Source organism: Chiloscyllium plagiosum, chromosome 12 (genome assembly GCF_004010195.1).
Source record: "Chiloscyllium plagiosum isolate BGI_BamShark_2017 chromosome 12, ASM401019v2, whole genome shotgun sequence".
Classification (NCBI taxonomy): Eukaryota; Metazoa; Chordata; class Chondrichthyes; order Orectolobiformes; family Hemiscylliidae; genus Chiloscyllium; species Chiloscyllium plagiosum.
Genome location: NC_057721.1, coordinates 20,701,333 through 20,722,922, shown reverse-complemented (window position 1 = coordinate 20,722,922; position 21,590 = coordinate 20,701,333). Strand labels below are relative to the sequence as shown.

Genomic DNA, 21,590 nt, shown 5'->3' with positions numbered 1-21,590 from the left:
TGTTGTTTTCTACAGGGCTGTGTGACTGTGAAGAGAAAAGGTTTTCAATCAGAAATGATCATATTGAATGGCAGGGTAGCCTGATGAGCTAAATGGTTTACACTTGTCTCTATTTTCCTATTATTAACACCCCATTTTCATCATCTTTACTTACTTATTTTCTCATTCATAAATACTAACATTTCTAGCTAGCTTCCTCACATACTCCAGTTTCTTCCTCCTGTTTAATATTTTCTGTCATTTGCTGTTCTTCTTCATTGTTATTTTAATCAGCATGTTTGGACACATCATAACATTTATCCAGTGGGACTTGAACTTGAATACTGCGCCTCAGAGGTAGGGACACTATCCCCTTTTAATTCCAGATCTTAATGAATTCAAATTTCAAAAATCTACCATAGTGGGATTTGAACTCATAGAACATTAGGATAGGATTCTGGATTAGCAGTTCAGTGACGTTACCACTCCCCCTTCAGCACCACCTCCCCCTTCTTTATATTCAGTCTTATCATCTGACCTGTCATTCATTGTTGGCAATTGCATTCATTTTCCTTGAGTCTCATTTTTCTTAACTTCTTTGATTAACCATGGACGTGTTCCCTTTCAAATGTTTCCTTATAGCAGGAATATACTTTTTCTGAGTATTCTGAAATATCCCCATAAGTGTCTGCCTCTAGTTCTCTGTTGAAGTATCCTCTAGCCAAATACCCCAGCTCAGTTCAGCTAGCTCAGCTTTCATGCCCACATACTTGAGCTCATTTAAATTTAAAATGCTGGACTCACAGCTCCTCTTCTCCCTTTCAAACTGAATACAAAATTCAATCACTTCATGGTTGCTGATCTCTAAGAATGCCTTTCCTCTAAGGTCACTAATTAATCCTGTCGTATTACTATAACTTGCTCTTTGTTTGTTTCCAGAACGTGCTGCTCTAAGAAACTTGAAAGTATTCTGTAAATTCCTCATCAAGGCAACCATTGTATTTCTGAGAATTTAATTTCCATTTATATGTTTATATTAAAATCACCCTTGATTATCATCATCCCTTTATCACCAGCACCCAATATTTCTATTCATAGTAACTTGTGGTTACTGTCAGGGAGCCTGTAAACCATACCTACTAATGATGTCTTTCCCCTACCATTCCTCACCGCAACCAAAACTAATTCCACATCTTGATTTCCTGAACCAGGGCAATCAGTGCTATTAACAGTGCTAACCCTCCACCTTTACCTATCTCCTTATTCTTCTTGGATGTCATCTGTTTCTCATAAGGCAATGTTCAGGGCCTTGTCTTTGTCATCATACAGCATGTCTCAATAATGACTGTCAGAACATTTTTTTAACGTGCATTATCAGTTTGTTTACTTTGTTATGACCATTTTACGTCTTTAGGTAGAGCTATTAAGTTTGTCTTTGATTATCTTTGTAGCATCTGGTCTTGACTGTTGACAAATTCTTATATTTATTCCCTGTGTCCCTTACTCCTTTTACTGACCTTCCTTTCCAATATTACTATTTTGCTGTCATGCCTAATTGTCCTTTTATGTGAAGTAACAATCCAGAGACTGTTACCTTTGCAGTTATGTTTGTCGTACTATCTAAACACAAACTCTTTCTTTATCGTCTGTCATTGGTACCTTCTTGGACCATGGCAACTAGATCGTCCCCTTCCTATTCCAATTTCTGGTCCAGTTCTGAGCAGTTGTTTCAGATCCAAGCACTCTTGGCTGCACAGAATAATGATTATCTCCCTCATTATAATGTCCCCTACTGCCACTATATTGCTTTTGCTTGCTGTACTCAACAGTTTCCTGTATGGTGTTCAGTTTGCTCATCCACACTGTAGCCCCCATTCTCAACCAAACAAACTGTGAAAACCTCAAACCTGTTAGATAATTGCAAACATTGAGGCTCCTGCACACCTACCATCTGGTTCCCCTCACCTGCCTTACTCACAGTCGTACCCTCTTTTCACTGACTACTGACCAAATCAGAAAGCCTTATCCTTAGGAATGTGACCACCTCCTGATATAAAATATCTTGTTAACATTCCCTGTACTTAAAGTGTTGCAGAGTCTATTCAGCCTCCAGCTCAAGCTCTCAACTGAATCCACTCAAGCTGTACTTACTCACTACAAATGTATTTGCCCCGAATCACATTAACATTCAAGAGCTCTGACTAGCCATGATACATCACCTGTCCTGCCATCCATATGAGTCTTTTTAATTAGCAATTTGTATCATTTATTTAATTATTTGTTTCCTATTGTTATGTGTTTTATTAACCCTAATACTAGTTCCTATGCTATGTTATATGTTAGGAATAGATTAGATTTTAACAACATATATTCACCAACCAGCTGATTCCTTCCTCTTCAGGAGAAGAACAAATTCCAAACTGCCAGCACTCTGGCTCCAGGTCCTTCATGCACTCAATTTTGTGCAGTTTGCTATTTGAACACTAACTATTTTATTTCAAAATTTTAGGAACTAAATTTATTATCTTATTTGCCTTTGTCATATAACAGACAAAAATTGTATACTAATGTGTTGCGGAGGTGTTAGTAAGTTGTGCAACTTCATTTCTTGGTTTCAGAAAATTAATCTCAAAATATGACCAAAGAATAGAAAGATCCATCTTTCCAATCAAATGTTAAATATCATCCATGGCATTAAATTAGGCAGCACTGAATGGTTAAAACAGCAAGAACATTTGAAATACTTGTGCTCATCTAATCCTGACTCCTGAGCATTACTATACTCTAAGGTATAAAACTTTACTTCTCTATCCCTTTCATCTTTCAGACACTCCTTAAAATGTTAGATTACTTAACTATCAAAGCAGATAACCTTGGGTAACTGCTTTAATATTACCTTATGTGACTCAATATCAAACTTTATTTCATAATCTCTCCCCCAACCCCACCCCATGTGAGGCAGCTTGAAATGTTTTATTAATGAAAGGTAGTATATCATTTCAAGCTGTTCTTGAAGGTCTAAATTGGAATGGAAATCTCAACCATGAAGAATAAACTTGCTTCGACATGTTCACTGACCTACATTGGCTTCTAGTAGGCTATTGTACAATTTTAAAGTTCTCATCCTTACTTTCAAATCATCCCTCATTATCTCTGCAGCTTCTTGCAGCATTGCAACCATTCAAAATTTCAACAGCTTTTCTAATTCTGGCCTCTGCTACAACCCAAACTTTCATTACTCCCTCTTTGGCAACTATGCTTACAGCTCCTAAACTCAAAGCTCTTGAATTCCCTTCTTCACTTTTCCCCCTTCAGACATCTATTAAAATTTAACTTTGTTCAAATTTTCAGCCATCCATCCTAATATCTCTATTAGTGTCTCAGTATTAAATTTGCTCATGCGAAACATCATGAAACTACTACTACTACTGCTACTAAAGGTGCTCTATAGATGCAATTTGTTGATGTTCTGATTTAATATGTTTTCTTATGAATCTCTTTATTTCTCTGTCCTATTCATTGACTGCCAAACACAAAATTAAGTTTAATTTTTCTCCAAACTCAGAACCTGCTGTGTCAGTGCTCTTTTTAATTCCTCTGTTCATTTCAAAGCAGATTCTATTTTGGAAGATGTCATTCTTAAAGTATTGTTTAGGATATTAAAATTGTTCCATAAGTCTTGCTTTTATTTTCTGACACTGACCTTTTCTTCATTTATGCAAATAGTTGCATATCAATTTCATGTCCATCGCAAGTTCGTAGTTATTAAATTTTCTTTTTTCTAGCTGTCATTCCCAGTTGTCAGAGCTAAATATCATTTTTAATAAATTTCAAATCCTTTCTCAATTCATTTTCACTATCCCTCCTAAACATGTTAAATTTACATTTCAGTTTTAGCTGCCTCTCTATTAGAACCTATTTTCATTTCATACAAAGCATAAATTTGTTATTTTCCATTGGTGTGAAATGATCTAGTTTGTCAGTGTTGCATTGACCCCTATCAATCATTCACTTTTTTTTAATCATACATATTTTCCCATCTGTAGTCAGTTTCCAAAATGTGCTGAGCATCACCCACTGGGATCATAAGAAAATTTATTGATGTACACCCCCAGTTTTCTGACCATTCTGTTTAATTTTAATAATTTAAATTTAATTTTAATAATAGGAATAGCATGGGAAATGCACCCACAATTTTCCAACATTTGGTCCAAAGGGAGAGGTCTAAGTGGAAGTGTACACTTTCCACTTTCGCTCTGTACTTGCACACTAATTTTTCTGATACACGTATCAGATCCGCAGTACCACTACAGCTTCTCAATCTCATTTTCACTGATTTACTGCAAGGTGAATCTACACTGATTTTATTTTTGTCAGGCTTAGCGTGCTGGCTTATCGAAGCTTTATATTGTCTTGTTTGTGTCATTGGTGATACGAAGAGAAAAACTATATCAAAATGACCAAATGAACAATGAAAATTCTGAATCCCTACGATTTAATATGACACTTTAAAATGTCACAACATTTGCTCATTTTCTTCATACATTTTAAGGTCAACTACAATTTCATTAAGTTCATAATGCAGATTTTTTTTAAAAAGCTGTCAAAAGTTCATACTTGAAATACATTTTTTAATGGATTATTTATTCATGGAGTCTTTGTAAATCTCTGACAATGTTTATTCCTTTTATATTTCATCTAAAAGTTGCAATGAAGCCCCAATTACACACTGCAACCCCATACTGGTTTGTCAACATTCTTGGATAATATCCTATTAGTTCTCTTTTCCACAATGAATCCTGCCTTTATTAACATACCAAATGCAGTACTTATTATAAATATAGGTCATTCTGCTAGAACATGCTTTTCGTTAATGCAAATTCGCTGTAACGCTATTGACAAATTGGGGACACCGTTTCTAAAGCGCAAACTTTTAAAACGTGTTGGCTGTAATGTGATTACATCGCCAACACTTTAAGCGCTGTTTCTAAAGGGCAATTTTTCTAAAATGCGGGGTTGCAAAAGAACACAACCATCATATTATAGAAGAACTATCTGTATAATATTTCAGAGGCATTTCCAGCAGCTGTGACTTTCAAATGTTTTAGACAACCCACTGCAAATACCTCTGATAGTCAGAGCAACTGACTTCTGATTAGTTTAGAAGTGTGGATGAAAAGGATCAGTTGGACCATCTTAGCTCAGCCGTACAAAATGTTCAATTTCAGTACCTTAAAAGGTTTCATAAATTTTGCTGCCATTACCATTCCTGGAAGCCATCCCAATTGTCACTGGGACAAAATCCTGGAACTCCCTCCTTAATAGCGTTGTGAGTGTACTTCCACCAAATGGTTTGCAATTCAAGAAGGAAGCTCAGCATCACCTTCTCAAGGATAACTAGGGATGGGAACTAAATGCTCATCTGGCCAGTGATGCCCACATCCTATGAGTAAAGAAAATTCATCTTGTGAAGAATTTTATGACATCTATGTGAAGCTTTATCTTTTACAATTTTGAATCTTTCCTCTCATGTTCTACTTCCATTATTAAAGTAATATCCAAGATTTACCTTTCCTTAATAAGGTCACCCCTCGGACACCTCCTTTCCAAGCTGATAAACCAAACCTCCTCTTGTTTTGATACTAAGACTCAGCCTGGTACATAATGATTGACAGTGACACCGGGATTAATGGGAGAGCGACAGTGGCATGTAGACTGGTACTTACTCATTGGTGGAACATGGATGACACAGAAGGGCTCCCAAAGAAGGGCTCTGGTCTTTTCTTGTAAGGATTTTCTCCAGGCAGAGTGAGAACATGGACATTGGGCATCCTCCACCCATAGAGGTACTCTCTGCACTGTTTTTTTCCTGTCTTCGTCTGTTGTGAGAAAAAGGAGGAAATTAGTGTGATTATAGTGATGGCACAGCTGTTAGTGTTGGTGCATGAGGGGGAAAGCTAGAGAGATGTTCCAACAGAGAAAGGAAGCAACACAGAGGTCCCACAGGGTTACTGATGTGGAAAGTTAAGAGGGAAGAAGGGTTGAGGGAAGATGTGATTGAAAACAGTTAGGTAGTGTGGCATGACCTGTGGTGGGAGATGGGTGCAGTAGCTGAGATAGAGTGACTGTGAGATAGTTAGCCTGGCGGAATGGAGAAGGTCATTGATCTTCTTTCTGCATTACTGTCTGTTCCTCTGGAAAATGGCATTGACCTGATTGATGATGTCAGACCAGGCTGGAAAGAGCCTTTTGTCCTGCTTCCTCTGCCAGGCCTGCAGGAAAAGGGTTGACGTTTGCTCTGCCCCTTCCACCAGGATCTTGGGTCCCTGAGAACAACACAATGCTATTTTCCCCTCTCTGCCATATTCCTATCCTGTCTGTGAATGAGGAGGGCAGCTTCAGAATGTCAGTGACCGTTTGGGTGCACTGTTGACTTTTAAAGATGGTGTGGGCACAAAGGATGCCAGGCCACTTTCCTTTGAGTGCAAGTTCTTTTGGGAATGATGCTGGGTAGGATGGGAATGGAATCAAACATGAGAGACACCGCAGTAACATGGTAGATAATTAATGACACAAGTTTGATAAGATAGGATGGGAAAACCTGCTAGGCCTTACAGCAAAAAACCCATCAAAAAATTCATTGCAACTTGAGCTTACCTTAAAATATGAAGATTCAGACCATTGATTCGAAAGCAAAGCTTCCTTCACTTTGAGATATGAACCTATATGTGTCACATTTTTGCATTAAATTCTGTTTCCCTTCAGTCTGTCTCTTGATGTGTCTCTCGCTTCTGAAATTTCTGAGCTGCTGCTTCAAAATTTACCAGTTGTCTTGGTTCAGTAGCCCCTGCTCAATTTGAGCACCGAACCTGGAGGTGATGAATTCAAACCATCTTTGTAAGTTAGGAACAGTAGAGAATCCAACAGCAATCGCTCTAACAGAGGTTGCGAAAATTGAAAAAAATGAACAAATTGACTTATTCAAGGAAATATACCATATTTAAGAGAATAATTTGAGAAGAAACTAGCCATACAAGTTTAATAATAATTGTCCTAACTACTGTGAAATACAATTTCTTGATAATTCCTCTGAATTACGTAATATTCCACTCTTACTTTTTGCTGGTTTAGGGTCTCCATACAGAGATAAAGTCACAATAGCCATCCTGCAGCTTCAAGAGGAAGGAAAGTTGCACATGATGAAAGAGAAATGGTGGCGAGGGAATGGCTGCCCAGAAGAGGATAACAAAGAAGCAAGTGCCCTTGGTGTTGAAAACATAGGAGGGATATTTATTGTGCTTGCTGCAGGGCTTGTTCTCTCAGTCTTTGTAGCAATTGGTGAATTTGTATATAAATCCAGAAGAAACAACGATGTGGAACAGGTATGTTGAATGGTGTAATGTGAAAGCTGTAATTAGAAACAACTATAGTATGATAGTAGAGGTTTGGCTCCTACCATTGGCGACTTTCAAATATAAACAGGACAGAAAGTACCAAAACAGGGAAATAACCACATAAAATCAAAAGCTAACTGGCTTTGATGGAAGAATCTTGCAATACGGAACTGAAAAGGGCTGCAAACCATTTACCTGTAATCTATGCATTAGGCTAAAATCATTCTCAATAAGATCAGATGTGAAAAAGGAGAATGCACATCAATTAAAGTTGAGAACCATTGATGTAGCTTAACTTGCAATTGTTCCAACTTCCTTCATGTGCCATTGTGATGTTCTAATTAATAGAAAGTAGCTTGGTTTGTTTTTTTAATAATGAGATATAAGGTGGTACAATAGAATAAGATATTTAATTTGATTGTGGTAGGTATTTTCATATAAAATACAAAGATGTCAATTGTTAGATTAGAAACAGGATTTTAGAAAATAGGCTATGCTAAAATAGTTTCTATTCAGCAAAAGGCAACAAACCAATATGAGTAATTTCCATTGATGTGATGAACATATCATTTTACATTATTAAAATTTAAATTATTAAACTAATTTGAGTTTTCTTAACAGAACCTATTCACAGGATTTATTTGTAGATTTTTTTTTCGTTGATTAATGCCAGGACTTTGATTTCTGTCAGAAACCATCACTACCTCCTCAGTAAACGACCAGCGGTATCACTTCAAATTCTATAAATTACAGCTTGTAAGAGTGGAGTAGAGTAGCTTTTATTTGTCATTTCTACCATATACAACTAATACAGTAAAAATGAGACAGTGTTCCTCCAGTACGTACAAAACATACTCATTTTTGGAGTCAAAAATACATCTCTAGATGTGTACCTAATGTACAAGTCAATTGTTCATTTTTCAACTAATATGTGTATGTTTTAGTTATATTTACATTTGAATTGGCTGTAATTTTCAGCTTTGAAATACAAGTTTTGGCTTATACTTGCCATTCAAGTAAGTGCAAGAGATCAAGCGGGTGACATTTGTCACATTACCAAGAGATGGGCAGGAGTTTAAGACAAGCTGCACATAGGATTCAATTAATAGAAATGGATCATCCTGTCGCAAGACTGGCTGGTTACATTTTATACTCAGTAAATAAATCCACCTCCACTTTTGAAAGGATTTTTTAAAGCTACAAAGGACAATTTATGCATTGTGATCTATGATAATGGAACATAGGTTTTGAGAGTGTTCATTTTAATTTTGTTAACAATATAATAATGTTTCTCTTTGAAAATTAAGGAGCAGTACTGTCAGAAAACAAGATTCTTTTCCACATGCAATGTCACAATTGATGCCTTTCCTCATTCGTCTCCAAGAAACATACATGGCCTTTGAAACAGATGTTTAAATGGAATCAAAGTAACCAGTTTTGAGCCCAGCACATTGTTACCTGCAGAGATCATGGAAATGGGTCATTTTTCAAATATGAAAATATACTTCCTAATATTTCAATATTTTTGATGGTTTTTCAGAAAATAAATGCCAGAATTTTCTTTCTCTTCCACCTTTCTCTTTCTTTCCTTATCTCACTCTTTCTCATCCCGTTTTTTAAACTTATTTCTAAATCCAGCTTCTTTAATATGCTTGGCAGTACACAGAAATTTATGATCCAAATATATGCGCTAAAATGTTTATGATATACACCAAATGCTAACATTGGAGAATGTGGAGATCAGTGTTCATTTTCTTAAATGATTAAATGAGCCAATTTCTTTCGAGTAGAATGTTAGTGCCATTACAATCAGCTAGAATTTCTGCCTAATATGAATATTGGATGACTTATTATGTATACACATTTTGCACGCTGCAGTGCAATTTAGATGGCACCCAATGTGCATTCTAACTGCAACTAATGTGTAACAACTTCTTCATATTTTGTTTTAAAATGTGTAAGCTCTCAGACAATCCTCAGGACCAACTTTAGCAAACAAAAAGTACTCAACAGTTAATGCAGTTTTGCATTTCCCCAAGCTGATAGTCATGCCAACTTCATTCTGCCAACTCGCAGTGCTGTAAAAGTAGTGACTGGTCTTAAACTGTACCTGCATATTGCAACAATCACAAGTGTTGCAAGAATCAGTTCCAACTCTATCAGTGTGCCGGGGTGCGTAACTGATCTCAATTTTCGTTGCTGGAGACTCTCAGACTCTCTCTTTTGAGATGGAGGTAGACATCAGACTCTACAAGTAGTCAATCACATTAAAGGATTATCACAGTGCCTCCAACAGAAACCTGAAGGCAACAAAATAAAATCACTTCAAGAAAGATTCAAAAAGAAGAAATTAAAGATTGAGACATACACACAGGGGAGAAGGTAAAAGAATTCTGGAAAAACGTTTTTTTTAAGTAAGAACAACGTAGCTTTAAAACCTCAACATTCTCACTAATATCAGTGATTTGCTAGGTCCGGGAGAATCCACAATGCAGTCTGTGTTGAAACCTTGAGTATCTGACTACAACTTCAGGATTTCCAGGCTAATTTGGACAAGACTCAGATCCTGAACTAGTGATGCTTTAGAAGAATACTGATGATGAATACTGACAATTCAACATAAGTGTCCATTCCTGCTCCTGAAAGATTAGATTAGATTACTTACAGTGTGGAAACAGGCCCTTCCACCCAACAAGTCCACACCGACCCGCCGAAGCGCAACCCACCCAGACCCATTCCCCTACATTTACCCCTTCACCTAACACTACGGGCAATTTAGCATGGCCAATTCACCTAAACTGAACATCTTTGGACTGTGGGAGGAAACCTGAGCACCCGGAGGAAACCCACGCAGACACGGGGAGAATGTGCAAACTCCAATCGGTCAGTCGCCTGAGGGGGGAATCGAACCCGGGTCTCTGGCGCTGTAAAGCAGCAGTGCTAACCACTGTGCCACCATGCCGCCCACAAAGATCCAGACCCTTAGATCCACAAAGTCAAACTGCCATTTCCAAATCTCTTTGAGTTAATCAAAAATAAGTTGTTATACGTTGTTTCCATTCTGGACTTTATTTTCATAATCATAGCTTCCAATTTTGCATTTTAACTGAATTGTTTAGAAGTGACATTTGTGCAGTATTTACCACTGAACATTATTGTCTGTTTAAATAAAGTCTGTTCATTTATTTCAATTTTGAGTTATAAAGTCGTTCTTTTTTTAACTTTTGCTTTTTAATTTTCTGTACTTTTGTTTTTATTTGCAATTTCTTGTGATGAAAGGCATTTCTACATTTTTTTGCATGCAAGGCCTTTTGTTTCTCTTATGGATCACAATGTAAGCAAACGCACCCATCCTATTCTACATCTGGAACCACGCTATCCACTGAGTTAGAATGTGGCAAACTAATCCGGGAGGAGAGGCGATTGCGACCACAGTCCTCCATCCACACTGTTTAGACATAGCAGTGAAAGGTTTGTGCATAACGTACTTACAGTCAGTCATAGGCAATCTTAACTTTGTCCTTCACGGTGAAAAACAAAGGTACATAGTAAACAAAGCAGTTGCAATAACGAGCTTGGAGATGATACTCTTAAAAGACTTACTTTAGCATCCAAATTATTTTTTTAAGGTAACTTTATTCAATTAATATCCTTAGACATCAAAACATCACAGATTTATTTATAAGATGTGATTGACATGAATTCTGATGCATCAATTTTAATAAGAGTTGTCTACTTGATATATTTCACCTATATTATTTTTGTTTTGCAAACAACTGGATAGCAGAACTTGAACAGCAATAATCACAGATTCATTGTGCATGTAGGTGTTTGGCCATTGGATCCATTCTTTCATAACTAATTGAAGCTCAGAAGCAGATCATTTGGTTTGCCAAGTCCAAGCTGGCTCTCTGTAAAGCAATTCAGAATTTCCATTCCCTGTTCTATCCCTACACCATTATTACTCATGAGGCCAACCATTTCCTTATTAAATTTTCTTCTTCCACCAGCCTTATGGTCAGCAACTCAGATCGTTAATGCAGTGATACAAAACAGATTTCTCACATGACCCCTGCATCTCTTATCCAAAACCTTAAATCTATGCTTCCTATTCCTTGTAACACCAAGTCTTGGGAATGGTTTTTCTGGATGTACCTCATGAAATCTGCCCATAATTTTGTACATCTATCAATGCTGTCTATTCTGGTTTTTCAATTAAATATGGCTGTTCTTTATCTTATTTCTATTCTTCTTTAAAAATAGTTGTTCAGTTCCATTTAAATGTTAAAATGCCTCATATCCACAAGTTCTAATAATCCCCTTTATGAAAACATTTCTACTTAAATTTACTTTCCTATTTCCCAAATTCTTGTGACTATGGCACCCCTTGTTATTGTTAACTCGTAGAAATCTTTCGCAATTTGTCTTCTCAATATTATGAAAACCTCCATCAGACCTTCCTTTAACCTTCACTGTTCTTTGAAAGTCCAGACTTTGTTAATTACTGTTACCGGGTGTACTTGGTGTTATTGGTGTATTTGGTGAATTACTTGGTGTAATTCCAAATGACCTCTCCTTGTCCTTCTCAAGCTCTGCTTTTATTTCCACAGTGGAGTATTACTGCTCATAATATTCCAACTGATGTCTAAACTGTGCCTTCTAAATTTAGTTTCACTATCTTGTTTCCAAATTCAGCAGCCTTAAAATAAAACATTCAGAATCATATTTTGCTCTTTTATGATCTTTTCTCTTCCCAATTTTAAAGATCCATGAATTAGCATTTCCAAATCTCTGTGTTTCCACCCCAGTAAAATATACACCATTGAGAATATATTTCCTTTATGGTGATATTACATTGAAACAAAATATGAGATTATAACAAACTGATTGGCTAGTAATTCACCTGCTTCTTGCCCAACATGTATGAAGAATATGACTTGCTAAGTCATTAAGTAAAAACCCTGGGAACTTTCTTAGCATTCTCCAGACACTGGAATTTTGGAAGGTGGTCAAGCGAAGTCCCAATATCAAGCCTCAATTTTGAGCCCCATTCCTGGAGCATGGTGGGAAATGGAGAGCAACGGAGCTATTATATTGGATAAAATAGTATTTTACTAGTGGAGATTGGCACTTTGATACCTGTGAGGCTATCAAGTGAATGCAAGGGAAAGGGTTCTTTCTAAGTGGCACATTGTAGTCCATAGAGGTCCCAGAACAGCAACAAGCAAGCAGTCCCCAGCCTTATGATTAACCCCAGTATCTTCCCCTCCTCTCTCCATGGCCTACCTGCTTTGCCCCAGAGATCCCCCATCCCAGTTAGCTGGACACCAGGAATCCTCAATCATCTTTGGTCTGGGGACTTCTGCTGTCAAAACAACAGGCAGAGAGGCAGAGCCACCATCTCCACTAAAGTTCCTGATTGTTTCCACTGTAGTTCCAGAGGTTGATCAGGTAAACTAGATGAAATTTCCAGAAAAAAACTTAACAATTTGTCAGTTTAATCCAAGTGCAATAACTAACTGTCTATCCAATTTATCCATTGAACGACCCTCCAATTTTAGTCCCTTTAAGATCTGAAATTGTCTTTCTTTATACTTTCTATGATGTTACTAATTTTCACAAATATCTTCATTCAATGTAACCCCAACATCAGGTCATATGAAGGGAGTTTGAACTGATGATATAAGGACATACAACTCCAGTCAATATTATCTGTTGGTCTCCAGTTACTTTCACAATTCTCTTATCTCCATCCTGGATAATAATGATAATGGCAAATATTTGGAGGAGGAACCTTCACCAACTATTATCCATCAACAACACCATATATCTTTTACTTTGATTCTCAGAATTGACTTCAGCTGCTAATAACCTGTCATTATCCATTTTGTTCAATTTGTTATGTCACATTTACATGAATGTCAGTGAGAGATGTGAGTATCTCTGTGCTACAGAGTGACAGTTTTCATTATATTGAGCAAAACATATAAAGAATTGACCAAGTTTATGCTGGAAATTGTTCATTATGCTAGAGTTCTAAAGTACCAGAACAAAAGCATAATGTTATAAGCAAGAAGACTACACTCAAAAAGTAACCATATTTTGGAATAAGGACTGAAAATGTGTGCATCAAGGTATAATTTGATAATTCTGGAAAGATGTGAGGCTGTTGGTTAAAAAAAACTCTTAAATTATAACTTTTTATTTTATTTCAATTAATAGCACAGACCAGTTTTAGTAGATACAAATAAAAAGCAATTATCTGCCATTCAATGTTTTCAGCACCTCAGACTTGCCTGCAATTTTATATCACTTGATTTCAGATCAAATACTCGTTAAAACAGTAAAGCTTGAAAGGATAGGAAATATTATAAAATCCAATAAAACATTCTTTTCTGAATAACTTCGATCCATCAAGTGTGTCCAAAATATCATTTTATCCTTTTGTATACCACAATCATTCCAATAGGGAAAATTGAGAATACAGTAGAATAATGTACATTTAGATTAGAACATTGATGCTCAATTATCTTTGAGTTCATGTTCCTCATCCCTTAATTCTCAAATGCTAAAATGCTACACTAACCTCAACCATAGATAACTTCATTTAGATTCACAATAGTCATTATCAAATTTAAGAGATTAAGGTACATGCAGCACAGCTACATTAAAATTCACAGATCAAAGTGAGAGTTGAAATAGTATTAATCACTGATGCTACAAGAGATGTGACCTGCTCTTTAACACTGGCAATTTGTCATGATTTGGGGAAGATACTGACAGGCATTGCCAAAGTTACCACCAGTCAGGCTGACAAGAATCAACTAATCAATTCTAGAAGAGTTGCAATTTCTAGTTAAATGCTTAAAACCATTGTATGAGCAATCAAATAAGATAAGATCCCAAAAAGAATAGAAATGCTATAGATTTTTAATGTATTCCATGAAAAGTTGCATAGTGAAATAATTGTTTAGTACAGTGCTGATACTTCTATTTTATTGAAATACAACAGGGAAATTTTGGTTTAAAGTTGAACAAATTTTAGGAAATAACGGATAATTAACAAATCTAAGGAGTTTTGTTTTTCTTCACTCATTGGACATGGGCATCTCTGGCTAGGCAAGCATTTATCATCTAGCCCTAGTTATCCTAAGAAGGCAGTGGTGAACTTAGCCATAACATGATAAAACTAACTCAAGAGAGACATTCACACTGAAAAAGAATACAAGTTTTTTCTATTTAAATCATTCCTTTCATGACTTCAGGGCATTCAAAAGCACTTTACAGCCAATTATGTACTTCTGAAATGTCATCCCGGTTCTAATGGCACCTGGAGGCAGATAGGGAAAAGGTGACCTTGGAAAAGATTATCTTGGAGGCCACCCCAGAAATAATTTTCAGAATTACTCACATTATTCATATAGGATAAATCAAAACACGTCTGGATCAAACTGACTCAAAAGATCAATATATAGAACACATTAATTCTATGGTATGCTTTAACAAGATATGACACTATACAGTAATTGAGAAGGTGTTGAAATATAAAAGGACGTGAAGATACTTTTAGATCTTAAGCTTAAGTATTGCTTGAGCAGAAAATCAATGATTATTATAGACAACATTATCAAATGGTCTTTCCTTGGGTAAAATGATGTTTCAGATATAACTATATGACAAGACAGCAGATCTGGTTTGTTCAAATTTAGATTACACCCACTTCACCTACTCAAACTCATCAAAATGGACAACTTCATTAGACCCAGTTTAACAATTAAGGCAAACTTTAGTTCTATTCATTGGCCAAGGACAGAGTGACACTGAAGACAAGCATCAGTTATCAATGGGAAACACTTTGTACTATGGTTCCAACGTAATAGGATGTTTAGTAATCATTTTCAAAATATTAGGTTTTTACTCTGTATAGCCAAGAGAACAAAGACCCAGGGGTCCTTGGACAACAAGAGAGATAAAGGACAGAATTAAACAAAAGAAGCAGGTGAACTTCAGGTGAATTTTTCAAATGAAAACCAACCCATATGCTTTAGAGGACAGGTGAACAGGAAAATAGAACTGGTAAAAAGCGAAATTGAGAATAGACTGGTAGTCAACATAAAAGGGAACACTGAAATCTTCTACTAACATGTTAATAGTAAACAGGTATAAAAGGTGGATTGGGGTTGATTGGGAAAAAAAAGTTCACATATGCTTAGAGACATGGACTGCAGCTAGGCAACTTAATGACTAATTTGTTTCATTGTTTTCTGAGAAAGGTGACAAAGTATCAGTAGAAGCAGAAATGGTAGAGGTAATGACTGGGATTAAAATTGATAGCAAAAAATGGACTGGTATGAAGGCTATACTTAGAATAAATAAGTTGGCTGGGCCAGATGGGTTTGCATTCCAGGGAGTGTGACAACAAAAGGACATGCCTCAGTCTTCCAATCATCCCTAGATATGGGAAGGTGCCTGAGAGTTGGACAGGGAGAAATGTGTCACCAATAATGGAGAAAGAGAATAAGAATATCCCTTCTACTGACAGCCAATCAGTTTACCGTCAATAATATTCACTTGGAGAGACTTCAGTTAACTAAGGAGAATCGGTATGGATTTATAAAAGACAGATTGTTTGCCTAGTCTAATTGAATATTCTGATATGTTGTAGAAGGTTGATTAAGGGAATTGAGAGGATGTACTCTGTATAAATTTTAGAAAGACTTTACTAGAACTACATAAAAGGCTGATTACCTAAGTTAAAGCACCTGGAATTGGAGATTCAGTGTCAGCTTGTCTAAAAGCTTGGCCGAAGCATGTTAATATTTCTGTGGGCTCAGAAGGACATCCATCAAAATCCTAATGCTCAAAATGCTCATTTATCATCACACAGTTTCCCCAATTGAGATGAGATTCACTACTTCATTCTCCTCCTACTTTGACTCCAATCCCTTTCTCTTTGAGTAAGGAAGCAACACACATTTTTCTCTAATCATGTAGCGAATTTAAGTGAGCTATTGAGAATAGCTGCCAGAGAACCATTATAAGACCTGTATCATTTCTTTCCTTCTTCAGGATAAATTAAGCCTGCCATTTTTTTCCTGTAATGTCCTTTCGATGCCATCCATCCTTTTGTTACCTTGTTCAGCAAAGGATGTTATATTCTAATTCTACCTGACAAAGACCACATCTGACTTAGTTACAGTTAAAAACAAAATAACATTTCTTGACAACATTTTTGCAACATTTCCATCACCGTTCACAAATGTCACTGAGAAGTCCTGGAAAGGTTATATATTTGTTCTCCAATTGACATTTGACTCCTAATGTAAATAAAAATTGTGTTATCCATTATCCTGACTTTTTGTACCATATGCTGTTCTTTACATTCATTTGTAGCTGTTTTGATAGAAGGAATCTGCACATACAAACCTGTCATATGTACCCGATTACTTCGCTATCAGTTCATTAGTTTTGGTTCCAGTCACTGCTGTTCTGAGGGAATGTAGCTGCCAATTTTCACAAGAGTCCGACAATTGAAATAATGCAGCAATTAATGAATTCCAATGTTGCAGAATATTGTCCTGCTCCTATTTTAAAAGTAGAATAGAGTCCTGAATAGCAAGAGATACCCTCAATTTAATATTTGCAAGCTTGCTGATCCCAGTGAAATTCTGTGGAAGTGGGTAGGTTTTAAATGCGTTAAAATCTCATTGAATATTTCTGACACTTCTTCAGTAATAAACTAGAGTATCAGCCAATTCAACAGTCAAACCCGAGAGCAGTCGGGTTTACTTTTACTCATAGTGGCATACCTATTATCATGTTATTACCAATTATAATTTATAAGCAGACTATTAATTAGCTTTTCAGAGATTCAGGTTCCAAACCTTTTCACCAGAAGGCCTGTTTTGATAGTTAACATGGTCTCATTGGTTGTTTTCTTCTTCTTCTTACATTGTAAGAAATGCATAGATACCATACCAACTTTACATTGTGCGGTCTTACAATCTTGTTGCACAGTCACAATAATATATTTCTGTAATAATGTGATCTGTTGTAAAGTATTTTGAAAACATTTACTATATCCCACTGTTTTGAAGTCAGGTTTCCAAAATGGTTTCCTATTATACAACATATATCTCTTCATACATTTTCAAATATAATTGCGTTTAATGAAAAATAGGCCACTAACTTTCATGTGTCCTGATAAATAAGGACTCTGTTGCAAGCTCGCTCTGGTTTTTACCTTCAGTTTAGTGGTTAGACATGAATAAAACTTAACGAAAGATTCTGAAATCTCCCCTAATTAGTTCAGCGTCTTCACTACAGATATACATTGGCACAAACGGATGCAATGCCCTTTGGTCAGCACAATTCATCATTTAGATGAAATGCCAGTTGCTTCATCAGTTCATCTCATCCAAACTGACAGAAGTTAAATATTGCCGACATTTCAATTTGCAATCTGCAATCAAAATTACTGTTCAAATTCTCTGCCGTTACAGTTTTGATTAAACATTCTTTCTCTTTTCTACAAATATACTCACAAAGTCACTTGACTGATTGTTTTATATGCCTGATTGAACAATCTGATCACATGACTCAGCCACATCTTAGTGTAGGTCATCGATCCTGTGATTTCTTTTGCCAAATTTACCACATGCACCCTCAAAGACATTCATCATCTCAATCTATATGAAAATTGTAATTATTCTACAATGCCATGGTGGTCATGGGCCACCCTTTATGTTTAGCTGTGTCATTGCTGTTTGGAACTGCCCCCTTCTCTGAATTTATAGAAACAATTTAATTATAGACATTACTAATCCTGCGTAGAAATGGAGAAATAGTGTGGTACCAATGATATCGTAGGTAATGGTTTTAAGTAATTTTTTTTCAGTAAATAATATTATAGTTGAACAAAAATGAGTCCTCAAAGTGCTTGTCCATAATACTGTTGTAATTTCTACCTTTAATACAATTTAATGTCATTGTTTGGAGAAATCCAGTATACCATAATGTCATATTCTTAGCGATACAAAAAAATACCAAATTATTTTCGTTCCTGACATTCATATTTTTCCAGGGTGGTTGTGGTGGTGGGGGTTGGGGAGAGGTTGGACAGTGTTTGGATGAGGTTAGGTTTAGTCAGGGGAAACTGGTCAAGGAAGACCACTTCCTGTAATTGTCAAATGAATCAGCTTTGGTTTGGAGATGTTTATCTGCTGGGGCAGCTTACTGTTCCAGAGGGAAGTTCACAATGGATGGCCAAACAGTTATAGCTTAATGTCGAAAATGAATGTTGCTCAACATTATTTCTCCACAGAGCAGAATCCCTACAGCATGCAAACAGGTCATTTAGCCCAAGTCCAGACCAACCCTCCAAAGAACATCTCATCCAGACCAATCCCTTACCCTATCCCTGTAACCCTGCATATCCCATGGCTAGTGTACCTAATCTGCACATCCCTGAACACTATGGGCAATTTAACATGGCCAATCCACCCAGCCTGCACATCTTTGGACTGTGGGAGGAAACCGGAGCACCCGGAGGAAACCCACCCAGACATAGGGAGAATGTGCAAACTCCACGCAGACGGTCGCCAGAGGCTGGAATCAAACCCAGGTCCCTGGTGCTGTGAGGCAGCAGTGCTAACCACTCAGCTACTAGGATTAGTAATGTCTATAATTAAATTGTTTCTATAAATTCAGAGAAGGGGGCAGTTCCAAACAGCAATGACACAGCTAAACATAAAGGGTGGCCCATGACCACCATGGCATTGTAGAATAATTACAACCACTGAGCCACCCTCTTTATCTGAAAAAAGGCTTGCACAGAACTGACCTTTGTATTATTTGCTTCATTCCAACATTATCTTCTTTTTCTTGATTCTGGACGATTTTTTCATTTACCTCTGGGAGAACATGCTCTAGATCTTTTCATTATGAAAGACTACTTTAGTCTGTCCTGTGGCACTGGTTTGGTAGAGTGGGGGAGGAGCCCAAACTAATGTTTCCACCAAGGTGCACACATGTGGCCATGCAGTAGCCTGGAGTGTGACCTGTAAGCCTGTGCCTGGCCATACAACAAAATCTAAATGGCCGCTCATTGAAAAAACCTTTAATGTGCATAGCAACAACACTTAATAGGGAACATTGGGTAGCACACAACATCCATGGATACAAGAATCCCCTGGATGGCATCCCACCATTCAGAAACCAGAACTCTTGTCTATTCTTGGTGCAGTTGTCTGGGGTAAGGCTTGAACCCATAATCTGCTGACTCGGAAATGTGAATGCTAACACTGAGCTACATCTGACTCCACTAATAGTGTCAATTATAAACAGTACAAAATAACAATAAAATACATGACTACTGGTTGATTTTCTGTGTAGTGCACATGGGGAATTATAACCAAGGGATTATATGCAGTACAAGACTGAGGAATGGTAGCATCACTTGTGGTAAGGTAACATTATGATCCGACAACTTTACATAGGCAGTTTCCATTGTAGTTATAGATAAGGAAATGTGTAATGAATGATTTGACAGGAAGTGCATGCAGACATGAGACTTGTAATATATAACATAGCGATGCCCAGTACAAAGTATTTGTTCATGCTCTTATTTCCTAGTGTTTTACAATCAGCACAGTGATCGAGGAGCTTCGTGTTTCACTTAGGTGTCACAAAAAATTGAACAAAAATTCCAGAACCAGAAGAAAATATGGGTTGTCAAGCATCCTCATGTGTCATCAAAGGCGAATTATACGTAAAGAGACAATAACATGAAATTGGCAACTGTACTCTCGGCAGATGACATTATTTGATGTTATCTGCACTTATACTGTTTACCTCATGGATTATTGGACAGAAAACAATGTTGTGATTGAGAAACTCTTTATACTGATTTTTTTTTTGAAGTTATCGAATGAAGAAAATGTGAAAGATGTCGTGATCAAATATTTTTTCTTGTGCAAAAGTTGCAGTTGATATTATTATATGAAGAGGCACTGCAACTGAGAACTTAGTTCCTTGCTAGTACCTCAGTGCTAGAAGCCGTTGTAATACATATTTTTCTTGGTCCTTTAATGTTTAATGAAATTAGTTTATTGAAGTATAAATAGTTAAACATAATCAAGATTACATTCTTCTCTCAGTTATACAATTTCCTGCTGAACTCACTTCATGTGTTCAATTTTCACAAAATCTTTGTACTATTGATCGTTGCTGTCCATTATGTTGTTTAAAAAGTGCAACCTCCAATATTTTCACTCTAAGTGATGTGGATGTTCACTGCCTTGTCCCTCCACTCACAGATGGCTCTGATGCAAAACTTTATTTTGTAATAACTAGGTTCATTGGACTTTATTTGTTGGAACTTGGAAACAATGTACAAGCAAACTGTACATCTGTTCAGCTACTGTACTTCTTTAATGTTTAAGTTAAGATTGCAGAGGGAGTAGAAATGATCAATTTTGAGTTTTGTTGTTTCAGCAATTTAAAATCTTCAATTATTCTGTTTTTACTTGTTTCCTGAATAAAAAAAGATGACTATTCATGAATCTAGTTGTACTTTCTCAATATGTTCAGACATTTTAATAAAGTGAACACTTCAGATGACAGAATACTGCAACAAGAAGGAGTCATTTGTTGAACAATGGCCTGTGTTGGAAATAACAAACCATTTATAGTTTTGGACCTTGATATTAATTGGTGAACAGTGGGCACCAAAAGTGCCCTCCATTGCAATTTACCAATAGTAGAAACATAGGAAATAAGGCAGCTCCTACAAGCGCAGACCGGGGGAGAGGAACTAGGCATAACTATCACTGGAGGGGTAGGAGCACTGGCCTTGTAGTATGCTGCAGTATTTTTATTGATGCTGGAGACACAGGAATACTTTTCCTGGCCTGTCCTTGTCCATGGTCACACCTGAGAAAGAAAATTCACCTTTGTGAGACAGATGCTCACTGTCTGGTAGAAATCACTGTATTGCAAGGAGTTTTTGACAACTGGCATAAAGGACTGGAATTTATCATCTGCCCATTTATAAGCCCAACTGAAAATTACATAAAGCAGATCTTGGATGGTTGAAATTTGTGTGCGTGAGAAGTCTTGACTTTGATTCTATATGAAGAAAAGATACTCATTAAAATATTTTTTGCTGTTGCTCCATTTATAGATATGAAATAAAGTTCAAGATTTAATTCCTATTGA

General features: G+C 36.6%; 1 protein-coding gene and 1 long non-coding RNA gene across 8 annotated transcripts in view; one reads left to right on the top strand and one right to left on the bottom strand.

Moving 5' to 3' along the window:
• Nucleotides 1-20,977, top strand: part of LOC122555053 (glutamate receptor ionotropic, kainate 1) — a 320,468-nt gene extending 299,491 nt beyond the window's left edge. For 3 of the 7 annotated variants that reach the window (XM_043700696.1, XM_043700695.1, XM_043700698.1), the window contains 2 exons: nt 7,111-7,361; nt 20,007-20,976. In XM_043700696.1, coding sequence (XP_043556631.1) covers nt 7,111-7,361; nt 20,007-20,162 — 407 coding nt within the window. In that variant the 3' untranslated portion in view covers nt 20,163-20,976. Of the gene's footprint in view, nt 1-7,110; nt 7,362-8,680; nt 9,491-10,679; nt 10,845-20,006 lie in introns of those variants that run through there. The other 4 variants (XM_043700699.1, XM_043700697.1, XM_043700701.1 and 1 more) reach the window with 3 other exon arrangements.
• On the bottom strand, nt 5,718-9,569 carry LOC122555055. Its single transcript, XR_006313147.1, has 3 exons — nt 9,484-9,569; nt 6,637-6,848; nt 5,718-5,858 (listed from the first exon to the last, which is right to left on the bottom strand). It is a non-coding gene; the product is annotated as an uncharacterized LOC122555055 (long non-coding RNA).
• Nucleotides 20,978-21,590: the final 613 nt, after the last annotated feature.